Below are 27752 nucleotides of genomic sequence, written 5' to 3' on the forward strand. Positions count from 1 at the left end.
TTTATTGATTGCAAAACTGTCTGAGGTTCCAGATTATCTCCAGGTGCTGGAGCGGGAGGAAGAGAGCGTGGAAACTTTGCGACAAACAAAGACTCTACCAGGTATGTAGGATAAGCTGCTCCACATTAGATCAGAATGTACATTGAAAAGTATAGTTTAACATGATTTTGGGGTTCTCTTGATTTTTTAAAATAAAATTTGACCTATCCTGGAGTGATTTAGGTCTTGAAAAGGGAAGCTGAGCTTGTCAAGTCCAGGAGCTGGGACATTTCTGTGTTACAATTCAAAACAAGATTCTAAGCCTCAGAGCTAAAACAGACCCTGACAGCTCCTCCCTTCAGGACAGTGCAGGTCCAACCTGGCTTATGTGCTTTGCCTTCATTTGGAGGTTCTGGACCTTTGTTGTTTGCTGTGAATGATCTTTGATAAGTAGTGTTCAAAGACAAGACAGGATCCTCATCCTAGCCTAATGTGATTAACGGATCTCAGAGCCACATAGTCAGGGAGCAGTGGTCCTCCAGGCAGCAGTGGCAAGATGATGCGACCAGGAGCGAAGCAGTATGTGGTGGCCAGGTCGCTATACTCAGAGGAGTCCTTCGCTGAGGAGCACGAGAAGATCTACAGGCACCACAAAACCATGCTGGACCACATTAAACAGTCCTTCAAGTAAGGAACATGCAACAATTTTGATTTCTAGTTTTGTATTCTGTGTAGTTTCTGACTCATGATCACTGAAAAAATAACTCTCGAGTGAATCTCGAAGCATTGAAATCAATTGAATTCAGAGGAGATTTGGTCAAATTAACTGCACTAGCCAAAGAAAACACAACGTGCAATGTATTCTCATCAAGTGGTTTGTGTATTTTACATACAAGAAGCAGCTTTTAGTCTCTGTAGAGACTTGTATCTCAAGTTTATAGTTCCAATTAAGGTTTAAGATGAAGGTTAGGTTTTATGATATTTTGGTAATCTGACTCAGTTATGATTTAAATCTGATGAAGCGTCCCAGACTGAAAATTAATCAAAATATCATAAACATATGAGATGTCTTAATCTTAGGTGCATATCTTTATGGATATCTTGAAGACTTTATGGCACAGAAAAGGCTTGAAGCAATTTGTTTGTACGGCCTTTCGGTGGTTAATGAGACTGAGTTGTTCAGTGATATCCAGAGTTTTTTTTTTTTTACATGAACTCGTCTTACTTTTATGTCTTTGCACTCAGTCGTTGACCCTTACATTTTTTATTCCGATGGATAAGGTAGTTTTCTTCATAAAACTGGCTTGTGATTCACATGCTACTTAATTTTGCTCGTGTATTTAAATTCTTTATTTTGAAGATAGTTCCTGGATTTTCAGGATTAGTTTTACCCCTGCAGCCCCATGTTATTTTTTCAATTGTTTCTCTTCTTACTTAATGTGCATCGAAACTACTATTGTGTAATGTTATCACAAGAAGTAGCGATGTTTTATGGTTGCAATTGTTAAGGTGAAACTAATTTAGTCTCTCTTTATCCTGTTGGTTAGTTTTATTTAATGTAATGTGCAATGCTTAAATCATCATGTATTTTGTTTGTAGTCATAATCTACAGTTTACAGTGCAAATATTTAGTGAATAAAGCCGAGTGAAAGTGATGTTCTTCAAGTGATTTAGAATCTATAAAGTGGCTTCAACAAGCACTGCTCAAAAAAAGCATTGTAGTTATTATACTTTGTACTAAGATTATATTGAAATAGAATGGAGCAAAAAAAATCAATCAACTTCTTTTTTTTAAAACATATAAGCTTAGTCTTTTTCATCTAGAATTTATAGTGATCCCTACCAGGATTTCTGTGAAATATCATCTAGTTGCATTTAATTTTAGATGCGACACCAAACGAGCCAAGAACGCGGCCGTCTCCTTTCTGCCGATCATAGGCTGGATGAAAATCTATCGAATCAAAGAGTGGCTGCTCTCCGACATCGTCTCTGGTATCAGCACAGGACTGGTGGCTGTCCTGCAAGGTAAACTCAGCAGCACGTTTACACCATCTCATTGAAAACCAGATTGTTTTGTAAAAACTGTAACAATGCTCACTTTATGGTCAGAGCCGGAAATACCCAGAACCATCACAAACACATGCACACATATCCCTGTAAAGATTTTTTGTAAATGTTTAACCACCCTACTCACCCTCATACATCCCATCTAGTGGTGAGGTTACCAAACCCACGTGATATTGGCAAGGAAGTTCACAACGGGGTCAAACAATAATGTTTGTTTTGTCACTAAATTTAGGTAAAAGATTTAGCAACAGATGGTTTAAAAAACAGAACAGCAACAGAAAATCCCCCGGGTTGTAACTTTACTGTTTGACTTTACAAGTGGTCTTTGTGCGTTTTGTGTTGCAGGTCTAGCCTACTGTTTGCTGGCCTCTCTGCCACCCTGGTATGGACTCTTCTCTGCCTTCTTCCCATTTGTCATCTACTTTTTCCTTGGTACCTCCAGGCACATTTCAGTGGGTAAGGCCAACATTTTAGTGTCTCCGTTGAGACATTCCATGTCTCCGTTGTATCATCTCTCAAAAAGCTAGCAGTTAAGTAACTTTTATCTCTATCTCTGAAGGTCCGTTCCCGGTCTTGTGTCTGATGATTGGTTCAGTGGTCACCAGGCTTGTCCCAGATGAAGGGCCACCCGCCAACATCACAGGGTTTGAAGGCTTGACAAGAGATGAGCAGAGAGTGTTAGTGGCCTCCTCTGTGAGCTTCCTTGCCGGTATCATGCAGGTTAGAAATCCTCAATTCTTCAAATAAATGAACCAACAGGGGAAAGCCCCCCCGATAGCCCCGGATAACAACAACACAGCAGCTATGAGCTAACAGTGCAATAGTATTAATTCATTCGGCTTAAAGCATTGGTGAAATAAAGACAGATAATGCCTTATTTAGAGGCTGTATTGTCTATGCCCTGTTCACTCCCGTTATATGGATATTTGCAGATATCTAGTAATCTAAATATCTTCCGAAGGACGCCGACTTTCACCAAACTGTTATTGGTGGGCAGGTGAACTTATTTTATGCCAGAAATAAGGTCCAGGTTTAAAAAAAACAAAAACTTCCCCTTTAACTAGACTCTGTAAAAGTGTGGGAACTGAGGAGACCAGCTACTGGATCTTTGGGTGAGGAATCGTGCCCCATTCTTTCCTGATATAAGACTCGAGCTGTCAGATTGCAGCGGCCTTTGTGCCTGATGTTTTCGCTTGGTGAAGATCCGGAGTGCAAGCAGGCCAGTCTAACACCCTCTTCGGTTATACACTATGCGGTTTAGTAACTTTCACCTGGATTGGAATACATGTTGCTCTAAAATCTCTTTATACCTTTCAGTGATGATGGTGTTCTCCAGATGTACAAGTTGCCAGTTTCAGCTCTACAGCCCCTGCCCCCCCACCCCCAGTAGCAGACCTCTCCTCAGCAGTCCCCTCGATCTATGAGAAAATTAGGTCAGAGCATGCGTAGTCAGGTTTTGCCCGGTGAGGGAAGCTTGCTGTCTTAAAGGGATAGTTCGCCTCTTTTGACATAAAGCTGGATGACATCCCATATTAGCAATATCATTAATGAACATTTTGTTACCCCCCGCTGCGTCCTGTGAGCCGAGTTCCAGCCTCGTTTTTGCATTGGCGAAGGTAGTCCGGCTAGTTGGCTAGGGTCCCGAAAATAAAGCGTCTTGCTTCTCAAAACAATATGCGTTCAAAAGAGTAATACATTTGCATCACAAAATCGTACCTCCAGAAAAAGTCAGACCTCACAATTGCTTGGCCCTATTTCTCTCTCCCTTCATATCACTACGGGCTGTGTAAACTGTGCAGACCGAAGTGCAGAACGAGCACTCCCCTGCTTCCGAGCAGTAAACACTGTAACAGGTGCGGCTATCGCTAGGTGGCTGTACGCATTGATATGAAGGGAGGCAAAAATAGCGCCAAGCGATGTGAGGTCTGACTTTTTCTGGAGGGACGATTTTGTGATGCAAATGTATTACTCTTTTGAACGCATATTGTTTTGAGAAGCAAGACGCTTTATTTTCGGGACCCTAGCAAAGTAGCTGGACTACCTTCGTCAACGCCAAAACGAGATATTGCTAATATGGGATGTCATACAGCTTCATGTCAAAAGAGGCGAACTATCCCTTTAAGCCGGTTCAACATTTTGTGCTTGTTTCCCTCTAGCAGTCCATCAAAATCAACAACAGAAGACATTTGAAAGAAAATAAGTAGTCAAGTTGTTCAGTCCTTCCTTGGAAGTTCATATTAGGTCACAACTCCTAATTAACAAGTTTGTTCCACATTTTGTCAAGCAAAAGTGCACTACCGCACATACATTTGACCATATAATACTCTCTTTAAATTAAAGCAATCAGGCACCTTTGACAAATACAGTACTTATTTCCTTAAATAGGGGTTCCCAGTTTATTACTGTCTCAATCTGGTAGTTGGTCCTGTTGTGTGTGTGTAGGGGTGGTTCAATTTAGATTCAAATAAGACATCTTAAATCACAAAAGTAGACCAAAACACACACACACACACATGAAAACAAAAGAACAAAGTCAACCAGCAATCTGCTGTTACAGATGGAGGGGAACAGAGAGCAGGTAAGGATTCTTCTGGGAAATTGAAGGCTGAACGTGGCAGGCAGACTGAGAGCCGTCAGGCAGGTAACAAGGGCTGGCAGCATGAGCAGTGGCAGCAGATCTTGGACAAAGTGAAAAGAGGGTTATCTCAAAACGAAAGAAGTTAGAAAGTTAGGAACTTAGAATCAAGGTCTAGGTGTTTTATTGACCGACAACAGCAATGATATGGTAATAAATGGCAAAGAAACTCAGATATGGGGCAGAAGAAAATATTTTGTGTAGCTTAGGTAAGACATAAAACGTAGGCTCACAAGTGGGACACATGCAGGTGAAAAAGAGCAATAGATTCATTGAAACTAACAAGAAGTGCTGTGGTTTCAATGACAAGGGCCCTGCACCAAACAAAGGAATACAGGGAATATTTATACAGGGGAAGCGAAACAAAGTGCAAGTGTGGTAACGGTCCAACTAAATCCAGGAAGGCACAGGGAAAAAGCGAGGAGCAGACCAAGGAAATAACACGGGAATACAGAATACAAAGGCACAGCACACAGAAAACCGAGATGAACTAAGCAATATATCTGGTTAGGCTAGCTAAAAGCAAAAGTTTCCACAGTTATCACTGTAATCTGGGGTTTTCATTTCATGATTTTACCCTGCATAACACTGTTTTATTTAACAGTTTGAATTGTGTTCAAATAAAACTTGGCCATACTAGGCTAAATATTTCTCGGTACACAGATCATATGCCATAGTATAGTCATAAACCGTCAACACACTGGTGGCATCACAGGCAGATGAATGTAAAAGCATTTTTAAATCAGTTAGCAATGTTATCATTGTTTCTTTGGTTGAAAGCTTCTTTGCAGGTTTAAAAAAACAAAACGGAGAGGATCACTGGAATTAAAAGTGAAAAGAAAATCAATGTAAACTGCTGTTGAAAAAATAAACTCATGTACTTTACAATTGGCTATATCAAAAGGATGTGCACTGTAAAAATGGGTTAGAAAGATAAGCTGCTATTCACGTTCAGTTGTGTTTTTTTTAATGGTTTTATTCTCTTACCCTTTTGTTTCCATTGATGACTGAATAATAAAGCATGAATCATTTTGGTCATTGTGACCTCCTTGTCTTCCAGCTGGCAATGGGAGTCCTACAGGTGGGGTTTGTTGTCATGTACCTGTCAGATACTCTGATCTCTGGCTTCACCACAGCAGCCGCCATCCACATCCTGGTTTCCCAGTTAAAGTTTGTGCTGGGGCTGGAAGTTCCAGGCATCAGTGGACCCCTTTCCATCATCTATGTAAACATAGAACAACTTACTTATCTCATTATCTCAGCCTATCACAGCAGAGGTTGGAGGTGGTTTATCTTTTGTACTCCTGTTTTGTTTTTCAGACGCTGGAGATAATATTTAACAAGATCACCTCTTCTAATGTGTGTGCCGTGGTGATTTCCCTGGTGATCATTGTGGTAGTGTTCATTGTGAAAGAACTAAATGACAGATTCAAATCCAAGCTACCTGTGCCCATTCCAATAGAAGTTATCATGGTGAGCAGCATTGTGCAACATGATCCCAACAACATGATTTTCACAGCACGAGGCGGTGATGCCTTATAAACAGTTAGACTGATAACACACATTTACGTTTTATGACTGTGAGCACAAGAGACATGAGATCATTTATGGCACTGGAAAGATAGCTTTTCTTATCAATCTACAGACACAGTGTACCATTTGTAAAGCAGCAGTCAGTCGATTCATTTTGAAATTAATCAAGTGATTCTGGGAAAGACATTTCAGAAGTTACTGAGTCAAATATGCCATATCTTCCCCAGACTGTTATTGCATGTGGAGTCTCATATGCATTCGACTTCAAGACAAGATATGGCATTGATGTTGTTGGCTACATTCCAAAAGGGTAAGATGTTAAAAAAACTGCACTTGAAAGTCCAGAAACCACAAACTCCAGTTTTTGTTTTCCTTCTCTGCTGTAATAGAATCACTGCTACTATTCTCATTCGTCGTTTATTTTCCTGAATCATTACTCACGACAATCTATATCTATATAGCATTTTCTTTGTATAACTGTTTTATGATTTGGTAATCAAGCGCTTTTACTAAAGTTGCAGAGTTTATAAATGACAAAAGAAATCTGTGACAATAAAGTGATGCTGAGAAAATGTAACGGTTTTATGACCATAGGATGAACCATCTATTCCACCAACCACCAAAGTTGACAAAATTGGAGGAATTAGTGGTTGTGGATGCTGGTTTCTTCCAAAGTTAGAGGGTAAACAGTGCATGCAATGTGTAAGAATGGGCAGCGATGTGTCAAAGAAGCGAAACCCCATGATAGAAACGAAAACACGAGTGGGCACAGCAAATTCAGGACAGGCAGAAAGGAAGAAAAGTGACAGAAATTAATGATGATGAAATGTCTTTAGATAACGCAGATGGAAATATTGATAGTTTTTTTGGAGCGCTGAATTTAAGATGGTTGTTATTCCATTAAATAGTAGTTGTTACAAATTGTTCCTTTAAATTAAAAGGTAAATTACTTTAAAGCAATTGGTTTAATTCAATCAATACAAATTCAAATTTAAATAGTTTTTTTGTTTTTGTTTTGTTTCACTCTTTTGGTCATACTCGTTTTTATCAGGCAACCATGTCAGTGGAAAACTTCTAATAAACCTATTTTGCACTACCAACATTTAGGAAGAGAAATGTCAGCAACTAGGTTAAGTGATGCATATAGCAGCTGAAGATGCAAATTCTGCCCTTGAAATTGGTGCGGATAGAATAAAGGGGTGAGAATATTAGATCTCGCCTTGCTCGATGGATACAAACACAACTACAAATGAAAGGTGTTTTCCAACTTTATTTGGTTGTATTATGTGGTATTTTTTACAGCCTTTTGCATTGTCCCCGATTGGCAAAAAAAAGAGATTATGTATGTATGACTTTTGGCGCTCATATAACGACAAATATTGTTTGAAATGCTACTTTACATATAAAAAAAAATATCCACGTTTAATATCAAAGATGTGTACATATACATCATCCTGACAGATTTTTTTTACCACTTCAGATACGAACCACCAATGGCCCCAGACTTGCATATATTCCAGGACACAGCAGTGGAAGCATTTCCAATTGCTATTGTGGGTTTTGCTGTGGCGTTTTCAGTGGCAAAAGTTTATTCTATAAAACATGATTACACAATAGATGGGAACCAGGTATGTACAACATTGGCATAAAAGCTACAGCTTTGTAAAGGACTTGTGTGTAATTAAGTAATAGTAAGCCGTGTTTGCTTTCTATCCTGGCTATAGGAGCTGATAGCCTTTGGAGTCAGCAACATCTTTGGAGCTTCCTTCAAGTCTTTTGCCGCGAGTACGGCTCTTTCCAGGAGTGCAGTGCAGGAAAGCACAGGGGGAAAAACACAGGTAAACTTATATATTTTATAGTTTCATAATTCCCTCAGCGGCTGACGCATGCTACACAAAAATAGCCTGATTAACATAGACTTTCAAATCTCTTCGAGATTCTGGTCTGACCAAGACCATAACGAATACAATTCGAAATGGCCTGGTCAACCCGCCTCCCTCGGGTTGCTACTGGTTGTGGCCAGAAAAGGCTGTGCCTAAGCTTAAGCCAATCACACCACTCTTTCCTCTGACGTATGATTTAGCTACCAGCGGGGCTAACTGGTAGATTAAACTCTTACCAAAGCCAGTAGGGAGCAAGACGAAACGTCTTTCCTGTCAAGAAACGATTCAAGGGCTGTTCTTTGCTCGATTTTTAACGAGAATCTCCCGTCGAACACTTTCATTACAGCATCTACAGCAGTGTCAAAAGCTTGACGCTGCTCCATGTTGATATTGAATGAAGTGCTTCCGTGTACAATCCATGGGTTGAGTGGCAGTTCAACCACGTCACTACCTTGAACCCGCCTTGGTTGGCGCTGCTCAAAGTTGATTGCTTCCCGACAAAGTGGGTGGAGTTCCCATTTTTTCGGGAACTCGAATCCACCTGAATGAGCAGTTGGCCTGAGTAAGTGTAGCAGAGCCGAAGGTGTTGCGTCACTGCGAGGGCGGAGCCTGGGTAACACAAAAATGTGTATAGGAACTGGTGAGCAACAGTTATTCAGGCATGCAAACTGGTCAGGGGTGAAAAAGGTGACAAGGGTACACGGACACACGGCACGCGCGGAAAAGTGGATTTCGTAGTTTGTGTTATAAGTGCAACTATTGAATTAATAAATACACTACAAAATAACTAACTAATACAAAGAGCATCCTCCACTCCTAAATCTCTCATCCTGAAATCAAAACATGAGACGCATTAAGTTGTAAATTATACAAAATATATATTATAAAATATACAGTATGTCCCATTTGCATTAAGTAGAGAACAGCTGTGCAGCATAAAAGATGAATTTATAGGTACAGTAGGCCTATCAATTGCATTTACTGTACTATTAGCCTATGTGTTTGACATATAACATCACAGGTCTTCAAAAGCATTTAACTGTAGTATCATACATTTAATTACATTAAATTTAACGAAAAAGTTAGTCCCATGGTCCTTAAAGGAATACTACAAGTATGTAGGATTAAAAGTTTAATTAATTACTGCCCCAAGACAGCCTATGCTTAGTAATAGCCTACCGGTATGTCATTAGTAAGTGAACGATAACTCTCCCGACCACTTTCGCGGTCCGCTGTCATTAAACCATGAAAGTGAACGTTTGCCATGCCGAGCCAAACGAGCTCCACGGGAAAAACTTATATCAGCAATTCACTTGACGTACCGCCAGAGACAAATTTGTATCGACAGCTGGCACTCTAACATGAAAAACATTCTCGCGGCAAGCTTAGTTAAACGGCATTTTTTCATGACAGTGTAAGTTTTGAAACATGCATGCCACGAGCACTACGTAATTCTACATTGTGCCCCTTTTAACTTCGATTGATGGTGCATCATACTGGATGAACACGAGTGCACCTGTAGGCTGTCATCATCAACGGGGGTGTGGGCGAACAGCGAGGGGATGGGGGTCACACTCTCAAATACGACCTGTGGCAGAGCTCTCCGGACTCTGCATTGATAAACTCACGACGAATGAAACGACCTCCTCAAATGGGCAAAATGTTCCCTTTCCGTGATTATCGGAGGGTATTATGAAGGGGCATACCTCGTTAAAAAGCCAAGTCCGGCGACAATTAAGGTCTCCATTGACATTGGCTAAAAGTATTAGCAAAGCCCTGAACTTGTGTGGAAGGCGCTAGTTAGCCACTCTACAGTTACCTCGAGTAGCACTAACACAAACAGCGTTCTGTGAGGCGGTGAAATATCGAGGAATTGTAGACTATTTCAAGTCTGTTATCAAGACATTTAGCTGACACTTGTATTAAAGACACTATTAAAAGCACATTAATTGATCTAACGACACAATTCGTTATGAAGACTATTTCAGGACATCAGTCAAATTGTAGCATTTTAGCTTCAGAAGTTAACAACTGTAAACATTAATCCCTACCTGTCCTTGTCGCAATTTCCACCGTGTGGGGTCCGGGGGGGGGGGGGAATAGGGGTTCGCCCTCACACGCCACTCTTGTCAGTCATTTGTTGTCACGACAAGAGAGCGGCGGTGATAGGTCTAGTGTAGTTTTGAGGTTCACAGTTTCACTCGCTAGTTGACATGCTCAACCCCCCCCCCCCCCCCCAATTTTTTTTTCTCCTCGGATCTATGCGATTCAGAACAATGACCCATTTTGATTTCAAAACGGCGAATTTCGCCGAAAGGTGGCAAGTTTGCATGCCTGGTTATTGGAAAGCCTGGTGACCAATTAATTATAAAGAGGCAAATGTAGTATTACACTATGACGTAATTAATCTAAAAGAAATTCAATCAAATTCCAGAGGCAGTGAGTGAAAAACTAAACACACCCTCAGACACACCCTTCCACAGGAAATAACATAGTGAGTAGCAGCCTATGTGCTGCCAAGTCTGCTGATATAGTTCCTTTGATTAACTAATCATCAACGACTGTAATGACCTCTGTAAAGGCAGACGTTTTTGGCATTTTGCCCGGTGTGGAGTATTCCGATGTGTGTTAACAGGATACCAAAAAAGGAAACAGAATGAATCAGCTATTTTGAATGCATGATTTTACTGGGAGAAATATTATTTACAAGTGGAAAACATTGAAGACCATTGCCAATTTTCCCAAGAGCGGATGTCCCAGCGACCGCTGGGATAGCCTCCAGCCCCCCCGCGACCCGACCGACAGATTCAGCGGGTATAGAAAATGGATGGATGGATTGATGGATGTCCCAGCAAGTTAATCATATATTAGCACAAACAACTCATTCCAAATGTTAAACAATGGCTATAGAACGGTATTGATTTGGGATTATTTTAAAGCCACTGGTCTTGGGCATCATGAAGTCACAGAGTCAACCATGAACTCCTCGATGGTATATCAAAGTATTTTCAAGTCAAATGTGAGGCCATCTGTGAGAACTAACGCTTGGAAGAAATCAGCTCTTGAACAGGACGATCCGAGTTACAGCAGAAAATCTACAGCAGAATGGCTGGAAATAAAATAATCAAGATGTTGCAATGGCTCAACATCCAGGCCTCAACCCCATTAAAGATGCTGTAGCAGGACCTTAAGATGTGCATAATTAAATGCCCGCCTAAATTAAGGGAAGGCAATTTTATTTATAGAGCACAATTCATACACAGGGCAATTCAAAGCACTTTACAGCTACATAAAATCACAAGAAGGCAATAAAACCATTAAAAAGGAACAAAAAAAATAAAAGAAAGAAATTATCATATCAGAAATTGTCATATGCGCAGCTAAATAGAACTGTTTTCAGCCTGGATTTAAACATTAGCCGCTTTCGGACAGACAGTTCTAAGAAAGTAGTTATCAGAACTACCCTCCTCAAATTTCGTTCTGATAACTATCCTTCCCCAGCGGAACTGTTTCAGTCTGCATTCGCACATGAGTCGGGACCTGATAGGGACTGATGCGCCGCGCGCAGCCATCTGCTTCAGTGACGTGTTAGCGTTAGCCGTTTAGCGCTACATTCAAACACAAAATAAAACGGTAAAAGTAAGGAGAGTAGAAAAAACACCACCAAGAAGCTAATATGGAGAGCGGGGAGGCCATCGTGTTTATGGTCTGCATGATGGTGATATTAATCATGGACAATCACATCAGGCGTCTAATATCGAGGCTGGAAAAGCTCACAGAGAGAGTCAGGAGACGATACTTTTTTATTTCAAGGAAGAAAGGAGAGCAGAGCGGTGCAGACAAATGAGACCAGTGTAAGTTGACTTATTAAACACCCGCTGGTTGTGTCTGTGTCATATGAGGAGACATTTCAGCCATGATGGAATTACATGGGGCGTAGCTACCGACCACCACACACCTCCCTTAGATTAGTTCTATAGAACCATGAAAAGACCCGACCTCGGAGAAGGAGCTAAATAGTTATAGGAACTAAGGGAGAAAGCCCCAAGTTGCTGTATGTCCGAACACGGGAGAAAACGGCCCCGCGGATTAAAAGGTTATTAGAACTGCCAAAGGTTCCTAAAGTCCGAAAGCGGCTATTGTCAGAGTTGAGGCCTGTCTCACATCTTCTGGAAGACTGTTCCAAATTTTAGGGGCATAAAACTGAAACGCAGCCTCACCTTGTTTAGTCCTGACTCTGGGCACCAGCAGGAGACCCCTCCCTGAGCTTCTCAGAGCCCGAGAAATAAAATAATAAAGATGTTGCAACGGCTCAACATCCAGGCCTCAACCCCATTAAAGATGCTGTAGCAGGACCTTAAGACGTGCATAGTTAAATGCCCGCCTAAATTAACTGAAGCAACGTTCTAAAAGAGAACCAAATTTTGTCCCTCTCTGTCCTTGTTATAAGAACGTGTGAGTGAAGCCAAAAGTACCTGGTTGCAGACATATAGTGGACCACAGTGGTACCTTCCCAAATTTCAGATGGCCGAAAATCAGGTCACTACTTTTGCCTTCAAGCCTCAAAGACATGTCTGTTATGTCACACTGTAATCCAATTTATTCATTGAACAATCTCTCATAAAACAAATTCCTAAAGAGTGTTGTAGCATTACCGGGTATTTATATACGTATTAAATATAAGGATTTATGAGATGTTCTTACAGTCTCAAATAAACCTTACCTCGAATTCAGGGCACCACCTACCTAGGGTTTAACTTAGTTTAAGTCACAGTCAGGTAGGAAAACTGTTCGAAATCTTACGATCCTGGTGTTAAATTAATCTTTCAATTAATAATCAATTAATATTCAGTCTCATATCTCGCTACTTTCGTGAAGTTCTCGTTTGGTTGGACAGACATTACGTAAAGAAAGCATACGACACAATCTGTGATTATAACATATATATAGATATATGAACTGTTTATTACAATGATATGATCTTAGACATGAACCTTTAAACAAACAGGAGATGCATGGAATATGGGTGATTATATAAAACACTTAGTGAATGGAAAATAAAATATGGGAATGGAGAGATACTGGATTTATTCAAATAGTTTCGGTTGGCTGACTATTTGATGCTAAATACTGACATTTCGGATTAATTTATCATTCTGTGAAAGCCTCGAGACATCCATCAAACCCACTTTAAGGTGAAAACGGGTCGGTCTTACTGTGCTGAAGTTCTGTTCAGTCGGTTCGGAACACGGCAGCGGCCACGCGGGGTCCGAGGGGATTTCTCTTCCGCTCTCTGGGCCTTCCTGGCTGTGGTGGCTGACTTTAGCGGACTTCTCAGTTGCTTCTTTGATGAAGTGAACTTAAGTTCACAGAAGATTAATAAAAGGTTGCTTGGAGTTGGCTTTCTTGGTAGGAAAAGGTGATGATGGCGTGAAACAGCGGAGGTTAGGACGTGCGACGTAGAAGGACGTGGATGGCGAGGGACGAACAAAAACACGTAAAACGTGCATCTTCAGAGTATTTCAATCTGTTTCTTTGTTCGGGTCTTTCTTTCTCGTCTCCGGGGTCTCACTGGGTTCTGGAGGGTCTCCTCCGGTCGTCTGCTGCATCGTTATCCACACGTCCTTCCGTTCTCTCCTGAGATTATGGAAAACTCCCAAACTCTGGTGAGCTCTTCTCTTCTGCTTAAACCATCTCCAAAACTCTCTGAGCAGCTGTTCTCTGCTCAAATCTCCTTCTGAAACTCTGGGTTGGAACCCTTCTGGAACAAGAGGCAAGAAGCAAGAGAGCAGACGCCTGAAGCGAGCCAGCCAACGAGAGAACTAGAGAGAGCCAGTGTTTTTCGCGGGTTCCGGGTTTTGACTCGGAGGCGGGGCTTACACTACTTTTTCAGCCAATGACATGCTTGAACTGTGTGCATGTCTGTGTAAGGTGATCTGTGCTATATGGGGATTTCTGGATTTAGACAAAGAAAACTCTTATTTCTCCATTACTCCCATCTCATAGAACATTTGTCTCGGTGATTCTAAAACACCACATCTTGTTAAGATATGCAGATTAAAGATATAACATAGACTTGTAATATAAAGACATCAAAATAACACACATGATAAAGACAATTATGACTTTCAAAATTCAGATGAATATCTATGAAATCGTGACATATGAATAGTGAACCACACAATGTTAATTTTCTGTGTTAACAATGGGGACACCAAACAAATACCAAATAGATACCGAAGGGACATCGCTAGAAGTTAATAGTTGCATATATTGTCCATTTTACTGAGTCCTCTGGGATTTAAATGTTTAACTAATCAACACTGCAGACCACTAGGGGGCAATGTGGTTCCATCAGGCAGGTTGGGCATTTTCCAACAAGTTTGTTTCTTCGTCAATATTTAAGCCAGAACCGTACAAATTGTCTCTATATGCGTCTTGTGATCAAGCTGGAAACCTGAAAGAAATTGTACACGGTTATCAAACACATTTAATATAGTTTTAAGATTCGACTAAAAGTGAGTCTTATGAAGTCTTCTCAGTTCGTATGTAGCCATCTGGTCGGTTTGCTGGTGAAAAGGGGTGTTAAAGTGTCAACTTTCGAGTTATGGTCCAGATAAGATAGTAAGTGTCCCACTTTTCCAAGAGTGAGTTCTTTGTTCGTTAGAGTCTATCCCAATTTTTATTGCAAGTGTCTGTTGCTTATTTTTTTTTCACTCCCAAAAGCTCTTAAGAGGGTAGAAGGTTAACGTAAATTAGGCAGTTTCTGTCTCTTTTTCCTTTGTGGAAAGAAAATGAAGATCTGGTTTATATCCACATACGTAAACATCCCCCACAGGAATGTTGGTTTTCTCAAAGTTTGAAAACTCTTAATCCACACGGCACTGTGACTGCTACAGTGTGAACACGTTGTGCCTAAGTGGAAGCCTTGTGGACCTTGTGATCTGCTTCTAAAAGACAGTTACCTTATTATATGATATATATATTCTATTCTATGTTGTCAAAAATTCAACTTTAACCCGCCATCATTTGATCATCTTTTATGTTTGGAGTCAACTTGACAATAGCAGTTTTAACAGGCCAAAAAGATTTTAAGTGTTTCCACTTCAGATCAAACATAATTTACGCATAATATTAGTACCCTGGCCATTGTATTGTGCTGAATCGGTTTTGATCTTGGACATTCATAATTTTGATCGAAATGCGCCCTAGTTGGGGTGGTCCGTGGCGTAGTGGGTTGAGCAGGCGCCCCATGTACAAGAGGCTATAGTCCTCACTGCAGCTGGCCCCGGTTTGAGTCCCGCATCAGACAGCCCTTTGCTGCATGTTGTTCCCCCTCTCTCTGCCCCCTGCTTCCTGTCTCTCTCCACTGTCCTTTATTATTAAAGGAGTCAGACCTGTTACTGATGGTGAACTTGTCTTTAATGTCGGGTGTGTTTCCAGAGCCACTAAAAAAAAGCTGTAATCAAACCTCTGCTGAAAAAGGACAATCTTTAACAACATATGTCTGAATACAGACGGTGGAAAAATGTCAGTCTTAGTTCTACTAGATCTCAGTGCTGCATTTGATACAGTGGATCACAATATATTACTGAAACGACTGGAAAACTGGGCGGGTTGAACAAATTTCACGGAAAAACATATGTTTTGACTGTTAAGCCCGGTGAAGATTTAACACATTAGCAGTCATTCCAGTTGTCAACGCCGCTTAAAAAGGTGATTTTCTTCTCTTCTAGCATTATCCTGACAGGAGAACCATGCCAACTTTGGATGCAGTTATCTTAGCGATAGCAATAGCCTCAATATAAATATCGTTGGAAACTTAGTTTATGGCCGTTCATGTGACCACAATAACTTAGTTTTGTAAATTTTACCAAAGCGACTGGTTTCGCCTTGCAGGATCATGTATAAGGAACACATGAGGTGAACATCTTGGTAAATGCAAGACAACATTCAAGATTTTCGTGCTAGCTTTGTGAACTTTCTGAGCAGCCGTCACAGCCCTTTTCCATCAATTTAACTCTCGTTAATCCACCTCTTAGCACAACAAACCCCAAAAAAGTGTGACTGTTTTGGAGCAAACAGCAACTTAAGATACAGTTCAGTGACATTGGTTCCACACAGTGATCCCTGGCACCCTCTGGCACCACTCACCAGGTCCAGCGGCTGCGCATAAACAAACTTTCGGTAGAGAAATTGGGTTGGGTAATACCAAGTAGTCGGTTTGGGTGGGGGGGGGGGGTTACATTACAGATTATTTAAAACATGATACTATCTTGAAATGAAGTGAATGAATAAAGAAAACAAATAAAAGTTATTCATTCAGAATTTTATGATATTTTTTGATGATTTGATTTGATGATATTGGGGGGGTTATATTAGCTGGATCTGATTTTTGAGGGGGTCATGACCCCCGTAACCCCCGTGCAAATTATGCGCATGGGCTGGCGTAAACTGCATGCTACATTACAAATTGCAAGACTAAACATCCGAGCATGTGCACATTAGCAAGCTCATGAAACGGGATTTAAAATAGTCACAATTCATTTAGACAAATACTTTCAAACTTTCAGACCTGCAACAACTACAGCTTTGGCTTTTTCCTATTAATTCTCCTTTATATCTCCCATATGTATTGCCATTGGTCAGTTGGACCTACATAGAAAAATAAATGACCAAATTAAGATCAGCCACTGACTCTGATTTACAGCTGTAAAGTCCTCCTTTTTTTTCTCTCAACACATTTTAACTAAAAACATGTATAATGTTGACATTCTACCTAACAAAAATCTATCAAAAGGATTCAATTCAATTATAATGTTGCTCTAAATTCCTACCAGCTCAGATGACATGGTGCCCTTGTCTGTGGCAGGTTCCATTCCATTAACTGAGGAATGTTTACATCAAAGTAACCTATGTCTGAATGATTAAGTATTGGCTATTTTAGTACCTTTCTGCAGTACCTTTCTGTTTGGAAATTATTTTCAACTGCTAGTGTAATCATTTTTGCAGATAAGACATACTATTGGTATGATATGTATATATGTATAATATGTATTTAGGTTGTAAAACTTAAGCTCACCTTAAAGGATAAGACCGGTTTTTTGACATTGGGCCCTTGATTTCACATTATAACATGATGTTCTACTCACCCCTGCTTGTTGTTTGTCATTTGGAGCTGTTCCGAAGATATTCGCGAGGCGTCTGGCTGCTCTCTTGAGATATTCGGCCATGAAACGGTTTCCTATGGGCAAGTTCATACAGGCACAAACTATGCTGTTTATAATTTATTAATTACTCTACACCAGCACTGATAACGTGGAGGTGCGTCGCTTACTTAAAAAAATCCGGGTTACTAATTTTGAATTTTAGCCGAATGAATAAATAGGCAGCAGGTCTGTGGGCTGCCTGTGGCAGTAGCACAACGATGACGTCAGTAACACCCACTTTACGACAAAAAAATCAAAATTACAATAACCCGGATTTTTTTAAGTAAGCGACGCACCTCCACGTTATCAGTTCTAGTGTAGAGTAATTAATAAATTATAAACAGCATAGTTTGTGCCTGTATGAGCTTGCCCATAGGAAACCGTTTCATGGCCGAATATCTCAAGAGAGCAGCCAGACGCCTCGCGAATATCTTCGGAACAGCTCCAAATGACAAACAACAAGCAGGGGTGAGTAGAACATCATGCTATAATGTGAAATCAAGGGCCCAATGTCAAAAAACCGGTCTTATCCTTTAAACTACTATGTATGATGAACAATAATTGAACAATTGGCTTTTTTTTTGGCTATTTTGACACTAAACTAATTTTGTGGAAACAGAAATGAGCAGGAAATGGGCTTGTGTTAGCAACATCATTCAATTCAAGATATGAACCCTATCTGAATCTATGCATAGCAACTGTCTAATGAATGTAATGAATGCACAAAAGTGTGATACACAGGTGGCACGAGATATCACAGAAACAGCGAGTAGTTATATTTGTTAGGAATTGCCACATAATGTATTTGATTGTGACATGTCTGTAGTTTTCACAGTTCCATACCTCCTCTCCTATTTTCAGGTGGCTGGTTTACTCTCAGCTATCATAGTGATGATTGTAACCTTGGCTATTGGTTTTCTTCTAGAGCCACTACCGAAGGTATGCAAACTTCAGATCAACTTTAGTCCCTGCCAATATTACGGCAATGTTTACAAAAAAAAAAAAAAAGCTGATTTTAATCATTTATTTCATCAGTCTGTGCTGGGTGCTGTGGTGATTGTCAATCTGAAGGGGATGCTGATGCAGTTCAGAGATGTCCCATACCTCTGGAGGAGGGACAAACCAGATTGTGTAAGACTTCATACGACATGAGCATATTATAACTGACATTTCAAAAGACCGAAAACTCTACACTCGTGGATTTACTGTGTTAATTTTGGTGTAATCTAGCTGATAAAAAAGCACACTGCCACTTATGAAAAAAAATTGTTTCTCAACATGTCCAGGCAGTGTGGTTGGTCACCTGTATTTCAGCCGTCTTGCTGGGGCTCGATCTAGGACTGGCCGTGGGACTTGGTGTGGAGCTGCTCAGTGTTGTCCTCAGGGTTCAATTGTGAGTATCTGACTCTATCCACATGCGACAAGACATTTTGTACCATTACTTTTTTTTTTATGTTTAAGCTCATCATATTCTTATACAGTAAATCTTGATCTGCTGTCAGTACACATAAGTGGTAATTGCCAGAGACGGTTAGCTTTTCTTCTAATTAGGCATAAATTAAAATGTTCATTTACCCCAGCAGACATACTGAATGACTGTGGTTAAGCCCTAATAATAATACATGAAATAAAAATACTGTATATATTTGTTGTTTTCGAGTTATATGTTGAACTGTTTGATAAATTACCAGTAGACAGTTCGTCAATTAGTTCTGAAAAGATAAAATGCAATACCTCTGGTGATCACTTTATTGCTTCCATGGTTAATTTAATTCAGTTAAATTTATTTTTATTTTATGTTGCACCAATAAAAAAAAAAGTAATCTAAAGATAGTTTAAAAACATCCAATTTATTCCAATTATAATCTAATTCAATGCAATTTATTCCAATAAAATTAAATAAAAATGTATTATAATCCAAATTAGTCCAATTCATATCATGCCAATTCAAGGTGACTAGCTAAGGAATCCAATGGATCAAATCAGTTGTTCTCATCAATTCAATCCTCCATCTTTATTCTGTATGAGGCGACAGTGGAGAGAAAAACTCCCTTTAAACAGGAAGAAGTGTAGCCATCTGCCACGACTGTTTGGGGGTAGAGAGGACAGGAAAGAGGGGCCAGCAAGTACCATAACACCAGGCCAGGGATACCTGCTCAGAGAAAAAAACTATTTATGTATTTATTCCTCACTTCCTGCTCAACTGAAACAGCTCTGTTGGCTGTGACAGAAGCCTTAAAAGAAGCCAGATTGACAGCTAAGTCCTCAGTACTTATCCTGCTCGACTTATCTTCTGCATTTGACACCGTCCATACTCACGAGCATGGGGATCACAGGGAGAGCACACTCTGCCTCCCTCTGCTGGAGTGGCTGAAATCTAACATCTTACAGTAAAAAAAAAAACAAAAAAAACATAAAACATATTTATTCTGTGTGGAATGGGTTTGATTTGAGTTGTTGTGATGTGTGAAAGAATACATTTACACTTTTAAATTTTCAAGTTTTTGTTGACGCTCCTTTGTCAGCAGACACTTTCAAGCGAAGATGGCTAGCAAAAAAAGCAAATTTCCGATTTTTTTTCAAAGTAATGCTGTTTCAAGAAAAAGAAAATCTAATGATATGGATGGGACTACTCTTACCGAGAATTACAAGGATGACAACAACAGCGATGACACTGCAAGTGAACCCACTCTACTAGCAGCTAACCCTGTCAACCCTGCGAATCTCCGAGTCCCGGAAGAGAGCCGCAGCGATGATAGTGAGAAGGGGCAGCATAGCATCACCTCTGCCCAGGCTCAGGCTGGCACAACCAGGGCACCAGGTGCCAATGATGAGAAGCCCTTTCAGCCCAACATAAAATTCCATGGAAGGAGATTCGGAAGTGAGACTTTTGAAAGATCATTCCAGCGTGGCTGGTTAGACAGATGGAAATGGTTGCATTATCTTACCGAAAGAGACTGTGTTCTTTGTTTTATCTGTAGTCAAGCAGAGTCGAAAGGATTAGTGCACCTTAACTCCCACGGTCACAGTACCCTTTTAAAGGAGGGATTTTGCAACTGGGAAAAAGCAAGAAAAAAGCTCACTCAACATGAGTTGTCGGATCTGCATTCAAATTCACAGTGCGCGTTAGCAACACTAAAGTCCACTCCAATCAATGCTACACTCTCTGATTTAGCAGCTCGAGAGTAGAATACTGCGAGGACAGTGTTGGAACTTTTATTCAGGACAGTCAAATTCCTGGGCCGCGAGGGCATACTACAAAGAGAGCACACTCACCGTGATGGCTCCTTTGGCATCTTATGTTGGAGAGGACGCTCTCACTCCCTAAAGTGCGGGAATGGATGTTGCGCAGAGACAACTAGTTGTCGGATACAATCCAAAACAAAATCCTTGAAATGGTCATGTCATACAGCGAGAAATCATGTCTGAAAGTAGCCACTGTTCCTTCTTTGGACTCACTGCAGATGGAACTACAGACAGCAGTTCTTGTGCTGTTTGCAGTTTGTAGATTCCGATTTAAAGGCACAGAACTTGTTTGTTGGATTTTACAATGCGCACGACTCGTCAGCGGAAACACTGTTTTCATGCATCAAAGACATATTTCTCTATTGAAACATACCTCTGGAGCGCATGCAAGGTTACTGTTTCGACGGTGCGTCTAACATGTCTGGCAGCCCCCCCTACTGAAAATATCTTCCAGCGCGCCTGAATCATACCTCACTGGTCGGTCATTAAAAGTATCCTGGCTTGGTCACACTTCTGCAGCACACCACCTCGCCACAGGGGTCCCCCAAGGTTCAGTACTGGGACCTCTTCTCTTTGCCATATACACCACCTCACTGGGCCAGTGAGGTGGTGTATATACACCATACACCACAGCATCTCCATCCAAACTGAATCCCTATCTCTTGTTCCATCAAAGGTAGCTAGAAACTTGTGTGTCATGATTGATGACCAAATGACCTTTAAAGATCATGTTACCTCCGTTGCTTGATCGCGCCGCTTTACACTGCTAAACATAAGAAAGATCAGGCCATATCTAACCCAACACGCCACCCAGCTCCACGATGGTGGAATGACCTACCAAGTGCTACAAGAACAGTGTCTATGTTCAAGAAACTCTTGAAGACCCAGCTCTTCAGAGAGCATCTCCTATCCTAGCACTTATCCTGTACTTCCCTACCCCCTCTACTGCACTTTATCTTTGTGTACTTTCCTCTATGCCTGCACTCTATTGCTACACTGACACCCCTGTCACCTCGTGGTTTACTTCTACGTAGCTTTGAAGTTAGCTTTGAATTTAGCTAAAATGTTATATCCTCATTTGTAAGTCGCTTTGGATAAAAGCGTCTGCTACATGCATAATAAACATAAACTAATTACACTGCTGTTTGCCCCAAATACACTTTGTATTTAAAGTAGTTTTGCAAGATGTAGCATCCTAAGATGCTAAACTACAACAATTAACATCTTAAATAGAAGACCTTCCACAAAAACAGTTGCAATTGAATTGTGAGCATATTAGCACTGATGTTAGCATTTAGCTCAAAGTGCAGAAAACACAGCCTTGCAAGATTGCTAGCAACCAGATTTGAAGGCACTAGTGTTAAAGTTTTGTCATGTTTTTTATTTCAGCCCTCGCTGCAGCTTACTGGCCAACATTAAGGGAACTGATATCTACAAAGACAGAAAGGACTATGTCAGTGTAAGTTGGCTAAGTGTTTTTTCTGGTCAGGTGTCTTTTCCTTGCATGTAAAATGGTCTGTTTTGACGGAGAGTCAAAACAAGTATTTTGTCTGGTACAGCAGGCTTTATTAAACTCATCCATTGGGTAACACTTTGTTAAATGGTGAATGATCATTTTTATACTTCTTTCAATAAGAATTCAGTTGAAAAGATATATTGTGGAGTGAACTTCAGAGTTGTTTCTCCGTGACATTCGTTACACTGGATGAAACCAGCTGGGATCATTTCCTGTATTTGACCTAAGCTAAGCTAATACTCAGTTAAATGCAGCGATCTGTTCAGTGGACAAACATGAAAGCAGTATTAATCGTCTTGTATTCACAAAAGTCTTTCTTGCTTCTTAAAGTAAGCTCTCCAAAATGTTGAACAATTCCTTGCATCATTTGTATTATTGTGTTATCAAAGGGAACACCAGGTTTCATGTTTTGCTTTTGACAATTTCAGATTAAATTTGACTGTTACTACTATTTCATTAATATGAAATGTGTAGAAGGAAGATAATAAAATGTATAAAAAATGCTTAAAGTATTGTTTAGCTCCTGTTGAGAAAACAAATCAACCTGTATTCCACTCCCTCTTTGTTTTATGTTTGCATCTTATATAGAAGAGAATAGTTCTAGGAATAGTTCATTACTACCATACATAATTTGAATATTTTGGTCATGACTTTCTAGATATATGAGCCAGATGGAGTGAAGATCTTCAGGATCCCATCGCCAATCTTTTTTGCCAACATAGAATTCTTCAGGAACAAGCTAGTGGAAGCTGTAAGTTTCAACAGAGCATAATCAAAAATGCTATAAAGAATGTGTTAAGAAGAAAGAAAAACAGCAGGCAACAATAAAATTGTCTTTCAAGGTCAAACTGTAAATAGACAGCATTGAACTTAACAAATCATGTCTTCTCAGCTTGGGTTTAATCCATTGCGAGTGTTGAAAAAGAGGAATAAAGCACTGAGAAACATCAAGAGACTTCTGAAGAAGGGGGACCTGAAGTGGACATCAGTAAGTAATGACTCGCAACACACATTTTAACTCCTGCAAACCCCTTTACAAGCCAATAAATGCCTCAATTCATTGTTATCTCTTCCTGTTTTGGTCAGTAAGCTCTGTTCAAATCCAGCTGTATATTATTTTATGATCATCTTAATTACATTGTCAGGCCTATCCCACATTCCAAAATGTTAGGAAAGGTAAAGCTTTTCCTCTTTTATCCGTCGCCACTGTTGCTACAACACTTCCCGGGCCTATTTTGTCTCATTTTTCCTGGAAAACACATCTTAAGTTGTTCCACAGTACCATGATACTTGCATTTTTCGCTGTTGGGAACCGATAGACCAGTCCAGTACCCGTACCCTCTTCCTCCTCAGCTATGCCTTTGTAATGTGTGCAGAATGTCAGTTTGCGTTGTCTTGTTGAATCATTAATTGACATTGCTGGAAAGCAGCATATGTTGGTCCAAAAAATTTTTATGCTCAGCGCTGATGTACTTTTCTCCATTATTACATATTTGGTCCAGAACACACAGCGTCCATTTCTTCTTTCTAAACAGATCTGTAATACTGATCAGTCTCACCATAATTGACCTTCCCACAGTTTGATGGTCTACCTCAGATGCCTTCTAGCCCAAAGAAGTTGACAAAGCCTCTAGACAAGAGCAAAGCTTCTTCCCCTCTATGTTTGCCTTACAAAGACTTGGCCTTTTCGTCGATGTTGCATTTTCCGTGGACTGATTCACGATTTATATGATTAGATTCTTATTGTTTTGTTTGTTTGTTTGGAATGCATTACAAGCCTACAATGTAGAAATTGATGTATATAAACAAGTGAAACGAAGATTACGAGAAAAACAGAAAATATCTTGGGATCAATTCACTTTGGAAAATTATGATCGCTAGTCTGCTCTGAGTGTGTTGTCATTTCATAGCAGATAGTACAAAGTTCCTCTCCCCTTATCTGAGATGGAAGTAAGTGTGTGAATATGATATGACCAAGCCTGTGATCTGTGGCGCTGTAGAAAGTTTGGGTTTAGTTTACAACATGTATACAACGTCTCATACAAGATTTACTATGGTCAGAGTGTAACTTTATCTTCTGGTGAATGGCAAAAATCAAAGTGATGCAACTCCCTCTTCACAGCATAAATTGTAGCTTTATTCATTTACTTTGGCTTTCTCGGCTGAAATGGTTTAAACTTTATGCCAGTTTGGTTTTGCCTGCACTTTCTCTGAAGTGAGAAAACAATGTTTTGCTTTTACAGAGGGGTTTCTTGAATACCTCGTTTGGACCCATTCGGGCATCAGACGATGAGAGCAACATGGAGGGGCTGGACCTGCCAGTTGACTTCAAAGACCTTCCAGCCCGTATTGACTGGAATGGCGAGCTTCCCAACAACATCAACGTTCCCAGAGTGGAGATCCACAGCCTGGTTCTGGACTTTGCCGCTGTCTCCTTCTTGGATATATCTGCTCTGAAGGGACTCAAAACAGTGCGTGATTCTTCACACTATCATTAGAACCAATTCTCTTCACTTAGTCTTTTTTTAGTGAATAATCTCTGATTCTTCGCAGTTGCTGAAAGAGCTGATCCGTGTTGAAATCGAGGTCTACATTGTGGACTGTGATCGTAAGTGTGAAACTGCAGGATTATAGTTAAAACTACATATTTGGATAGGTGTGTTGCATACACCTAACAATAGAACATAGAAAACATGCGAGACCTTCAAAGTGAGACATTTTACGAATTCATGGAAAATTCTCTAAAACAGGTAGATATATTAGCATTGATGTTAAAATGAGCAAAAGTTCCATACGCACCAATGCACATCCAAGGAATTAATCTTAGCCCATACCAAGCCAGATGGTCCCTCTCCTCTGTAGTCTGGAGGACGAGGAATCTATTTTGAAATTATGATCAATTTGACAACAGAACAGCTTTGCATTTGGCCTCAGTCTATTTTGAATTAGCTTTGACCCAGAGAAGATGGCCGCATTTCTTGATCATGCTCAGCGACGGCTTCTTTGCACGCGGGAGCTTTTTTCTGCAGTAGCAGATGGCAAACTGCGTTCACAGTGAAAAAGTTTTTTCTAGAAGTGTTCTTGAGCCCATGCAGTGAGTTCCATGAAAGGATTGGGTCTGTCCTTAAAGGGATAGTTCGCCTCTTTTGACATGAAGCTGTATGACATCCCATATTAGCAATATCATTTATGAACAGTGACTTACCCCCCGCTGCGTCCTGTGAGCCGAGTTCCAGCCTCGTTTTAGCGTTGACGAAGGTAGTCCGGCTAGTTTGCTAGGGTCCCGAAAATAAAGCGTTTTATACCTTCGTCAACGCCAAAATGAGGCTGGAACTCGGCTCACAGGACGCAGCGGGGGGTAAGTCAATGTTCATAAATGATATTGCTAATATGGGATGTCATACAGCTTCATGTGAAAAGAGGCGAACTATCCCTTTATTCCATTGCTCCCATCACAATTTAACGTTAACAAACTATATTCTGAAATTGCTTCACAACTAGCAGACGCAGTTCTTTTCTTTTCTCCTGAAAGACCCTACCTCTCTAAAGTTTAGGCATTTGCTCTAAGATTATGATTAAGATCAGATTTATTGTCATGTAGATACAGGAAATACACGAAATTACTCCTCCGCATTTAACCCATCCAGGTTGGCACCTGTTGAACACACACATGCGCATGCACAGGGTCACACACTAATGGAGACAGATACCATATACACTGGATATACAGTGGGCAGCCATTCACAGCGGCCGAGGCAAGGCGGTGAACTGCCACCCCTCCAGCTAATCAAATTCAAGATGAGCAAGTATTTTTCATGTGAGTAGAATGTCTCACTTTGACCATTTGAATTGTGAAATGTCCTGTTGTGAACTGCATAATGTTTTTTAAGATTTGCAAATCACTGCACTCCATTTTATGTACACTATGTACAGAGGCTGAACATTAATATAGTGAGCCACCTGGAGAAGTGACTGTTCGTTATAGAGCTGAATTTTTTGTTATTTAAACAATTGTTCTCCAGCCAAGAGATTATTACATAGCCCCTCAGGGGGGAAAAGAAGCATTTAAAAGCATGAAAGCACAAACATAAGAAGAAACATTTCCCGAATTTACAAATGCAAAGTACTGAATATGAAAATTCCAAGCTGTAAGCCGGTGTTTTCATATCTGCTTCTTCAATCGGTGGGCTTTATTTTAGGGTGCCGCTTTAGATTACTAATTAGAATTTGAAAACAATATGAACATCTGACAGAAGTGACAAAGAGCTCATAGCGCTGTCAGTTGATTCACAGAAGTTGTGATGCAAATAAATGTCATTTTCTCACTCATTTATGTTTAGGATTAATCCGCAGACTTTCTGTCTTCTTTGTTTTTTCCACAGAAAACACCTGAATATCACTTTAAAATACGCCGCTTAACACTCAAAACTACATGTTAAAACCTCCAGATTTTCAGCTCAGTTTAAAATCTAAAGAGCATCAAACTTGCAGTATATAAGTTACAAAAATAAAAACATAAAAGATGGAAATGTTTTGTTTAAGCGTTATCAGAAAACAAACTGCGTGACTGTACCAAATTGGTGACTAACTTGGTTCCTTTTGACTTGCAGCTTACATTCTGGAGAAACTCCACAACTGCAGCTTCTTTGATGATGAAGTTCAGTCCTCTATGTTCTTCCTAACACTGCATGATGCCATGCTGTACATTCTGGAGAAACACCCGGAGCCTGCAGAAAATAAATTAGACAATGAAAGGGTAAAGAGGACAAGTCTTAACTTTTTATGCCATGGCACAACATGCCAAATACTCCTACTGTAGATATGCACAGAGCGGTAATCTCTTAATGTTGTTCTGCAGATAATCACAACGGTCACAATACACCACCCCAGTAGCAGTTTGAGGATCAGAGATGGAAATGTAGGTATCTTGTTTTGAAGCAACATAACTATCTTGTAGGCTTCTACCTTTGTCATATTTCTGTTTGCAGTTTGGAAAATTCTTAACTTAATTGTTTAATTTATTGATTTATAGTTCAAGGACCAAACAAATCGGCTATCATACGCAAACTATAAAACGTGCTTTTTTACTACCTGAGATGTTAACTTTCCTGATCATATGATAGAGACACGTGCTGCACGTGTAAAGTGCACTTCTTACACCTCCACCAGCTTCAAAGCAAGAACAGCTTAAGACATGAGCTCTGTCTCCTCCAGCAGGTTCCAGATCGAGAAACCAGGTTTTAACCTGGCCAGAATATGAACATGATGACTGCTGGGAGAAAATAGCCTAGGAAAAGGCAAACAAAGCAGAAAAAAAAAAAGTTTTTCTGATGACATTGCATATTAACTTACAGAATGAATAACGAGATGCATCTTGATTCAACATTATGTATACGCTGTTTGCTGTATCGTATGTACTCATGATATTGTTTTTATACTGTACATAAGTGAATTTCTAGACAATTTTTGTGCTATATATTTTACGTGTTGTATAATATATTTTCATGACAATGACAATAAATTAAGTCTGGACTGGAAAAAATAGTGGAATCCATATTATCTCTTTCTCCGTGTCATATTTATCATATTTTAAACTGTCTTTTTTACTTAAACCAGCGTGACAGAAATATCTTACAAAAGGGGAAAATGGAACAGACATTAAAGGTATAATGAAACAATGTCCA

General features: G+C 40.1%; 1 protein-coding gene across 1 annotated transcript; it reads left to right on the forward strand.

Annotated features, from left to right (window-relative positions):
* The first annotated feature begins 535 nt into the window (after window positions 1-535).
* LOC142385817 (chloride anion exchanger-like) lies at window positions 536-27329 on the forward strand. The gene is made up of 19 exons (XM_075472537.1): window positions 536-666; window positions 1865-2004; window positions 2392-2502; window positions 2606-2766; window positions 5742-5906; window positions 6002-6154; window positions 6442-6524; window positions 7695-7842; window positions 7939-8052; window positions 18168-18245; window positions 18342-18437; window positions 18593-18699; window positions 21942-22011; window positions 22727-22819; window positions 22961-23056; window positions 24312-24539; window positions 24622-24676; window positions 26679-26824; window positions 26927-27329. Exons 1-19 carry the CDS (start codon window positions 536-538, stop codon window positions 27002-27004), a joined length of 2253 nt encoding a protein of 750 aa, XP_075328652.1. The 3' UTR covers window positions 27005-27329.
* Window positions 27330-27752: the final 423 nt, after the last annotated feature.

Source organism: Odontesthes bonariensis, chromosome 8, assembly GCF_027942865.1.
Source record: "Odontesthes bonariensis isolate fOdoBon6 chromosome 8, fOdoBon6.hap1, whole genome shotgun sequence".
NCBI classification, from domain to species: domain Eukaryota; kingdom Metazoa; phylum Chordata; class Actinopteri; order Atheriniformes; family Atherinopsidae; genus Odontesthes; species Odontesthes bonariensis.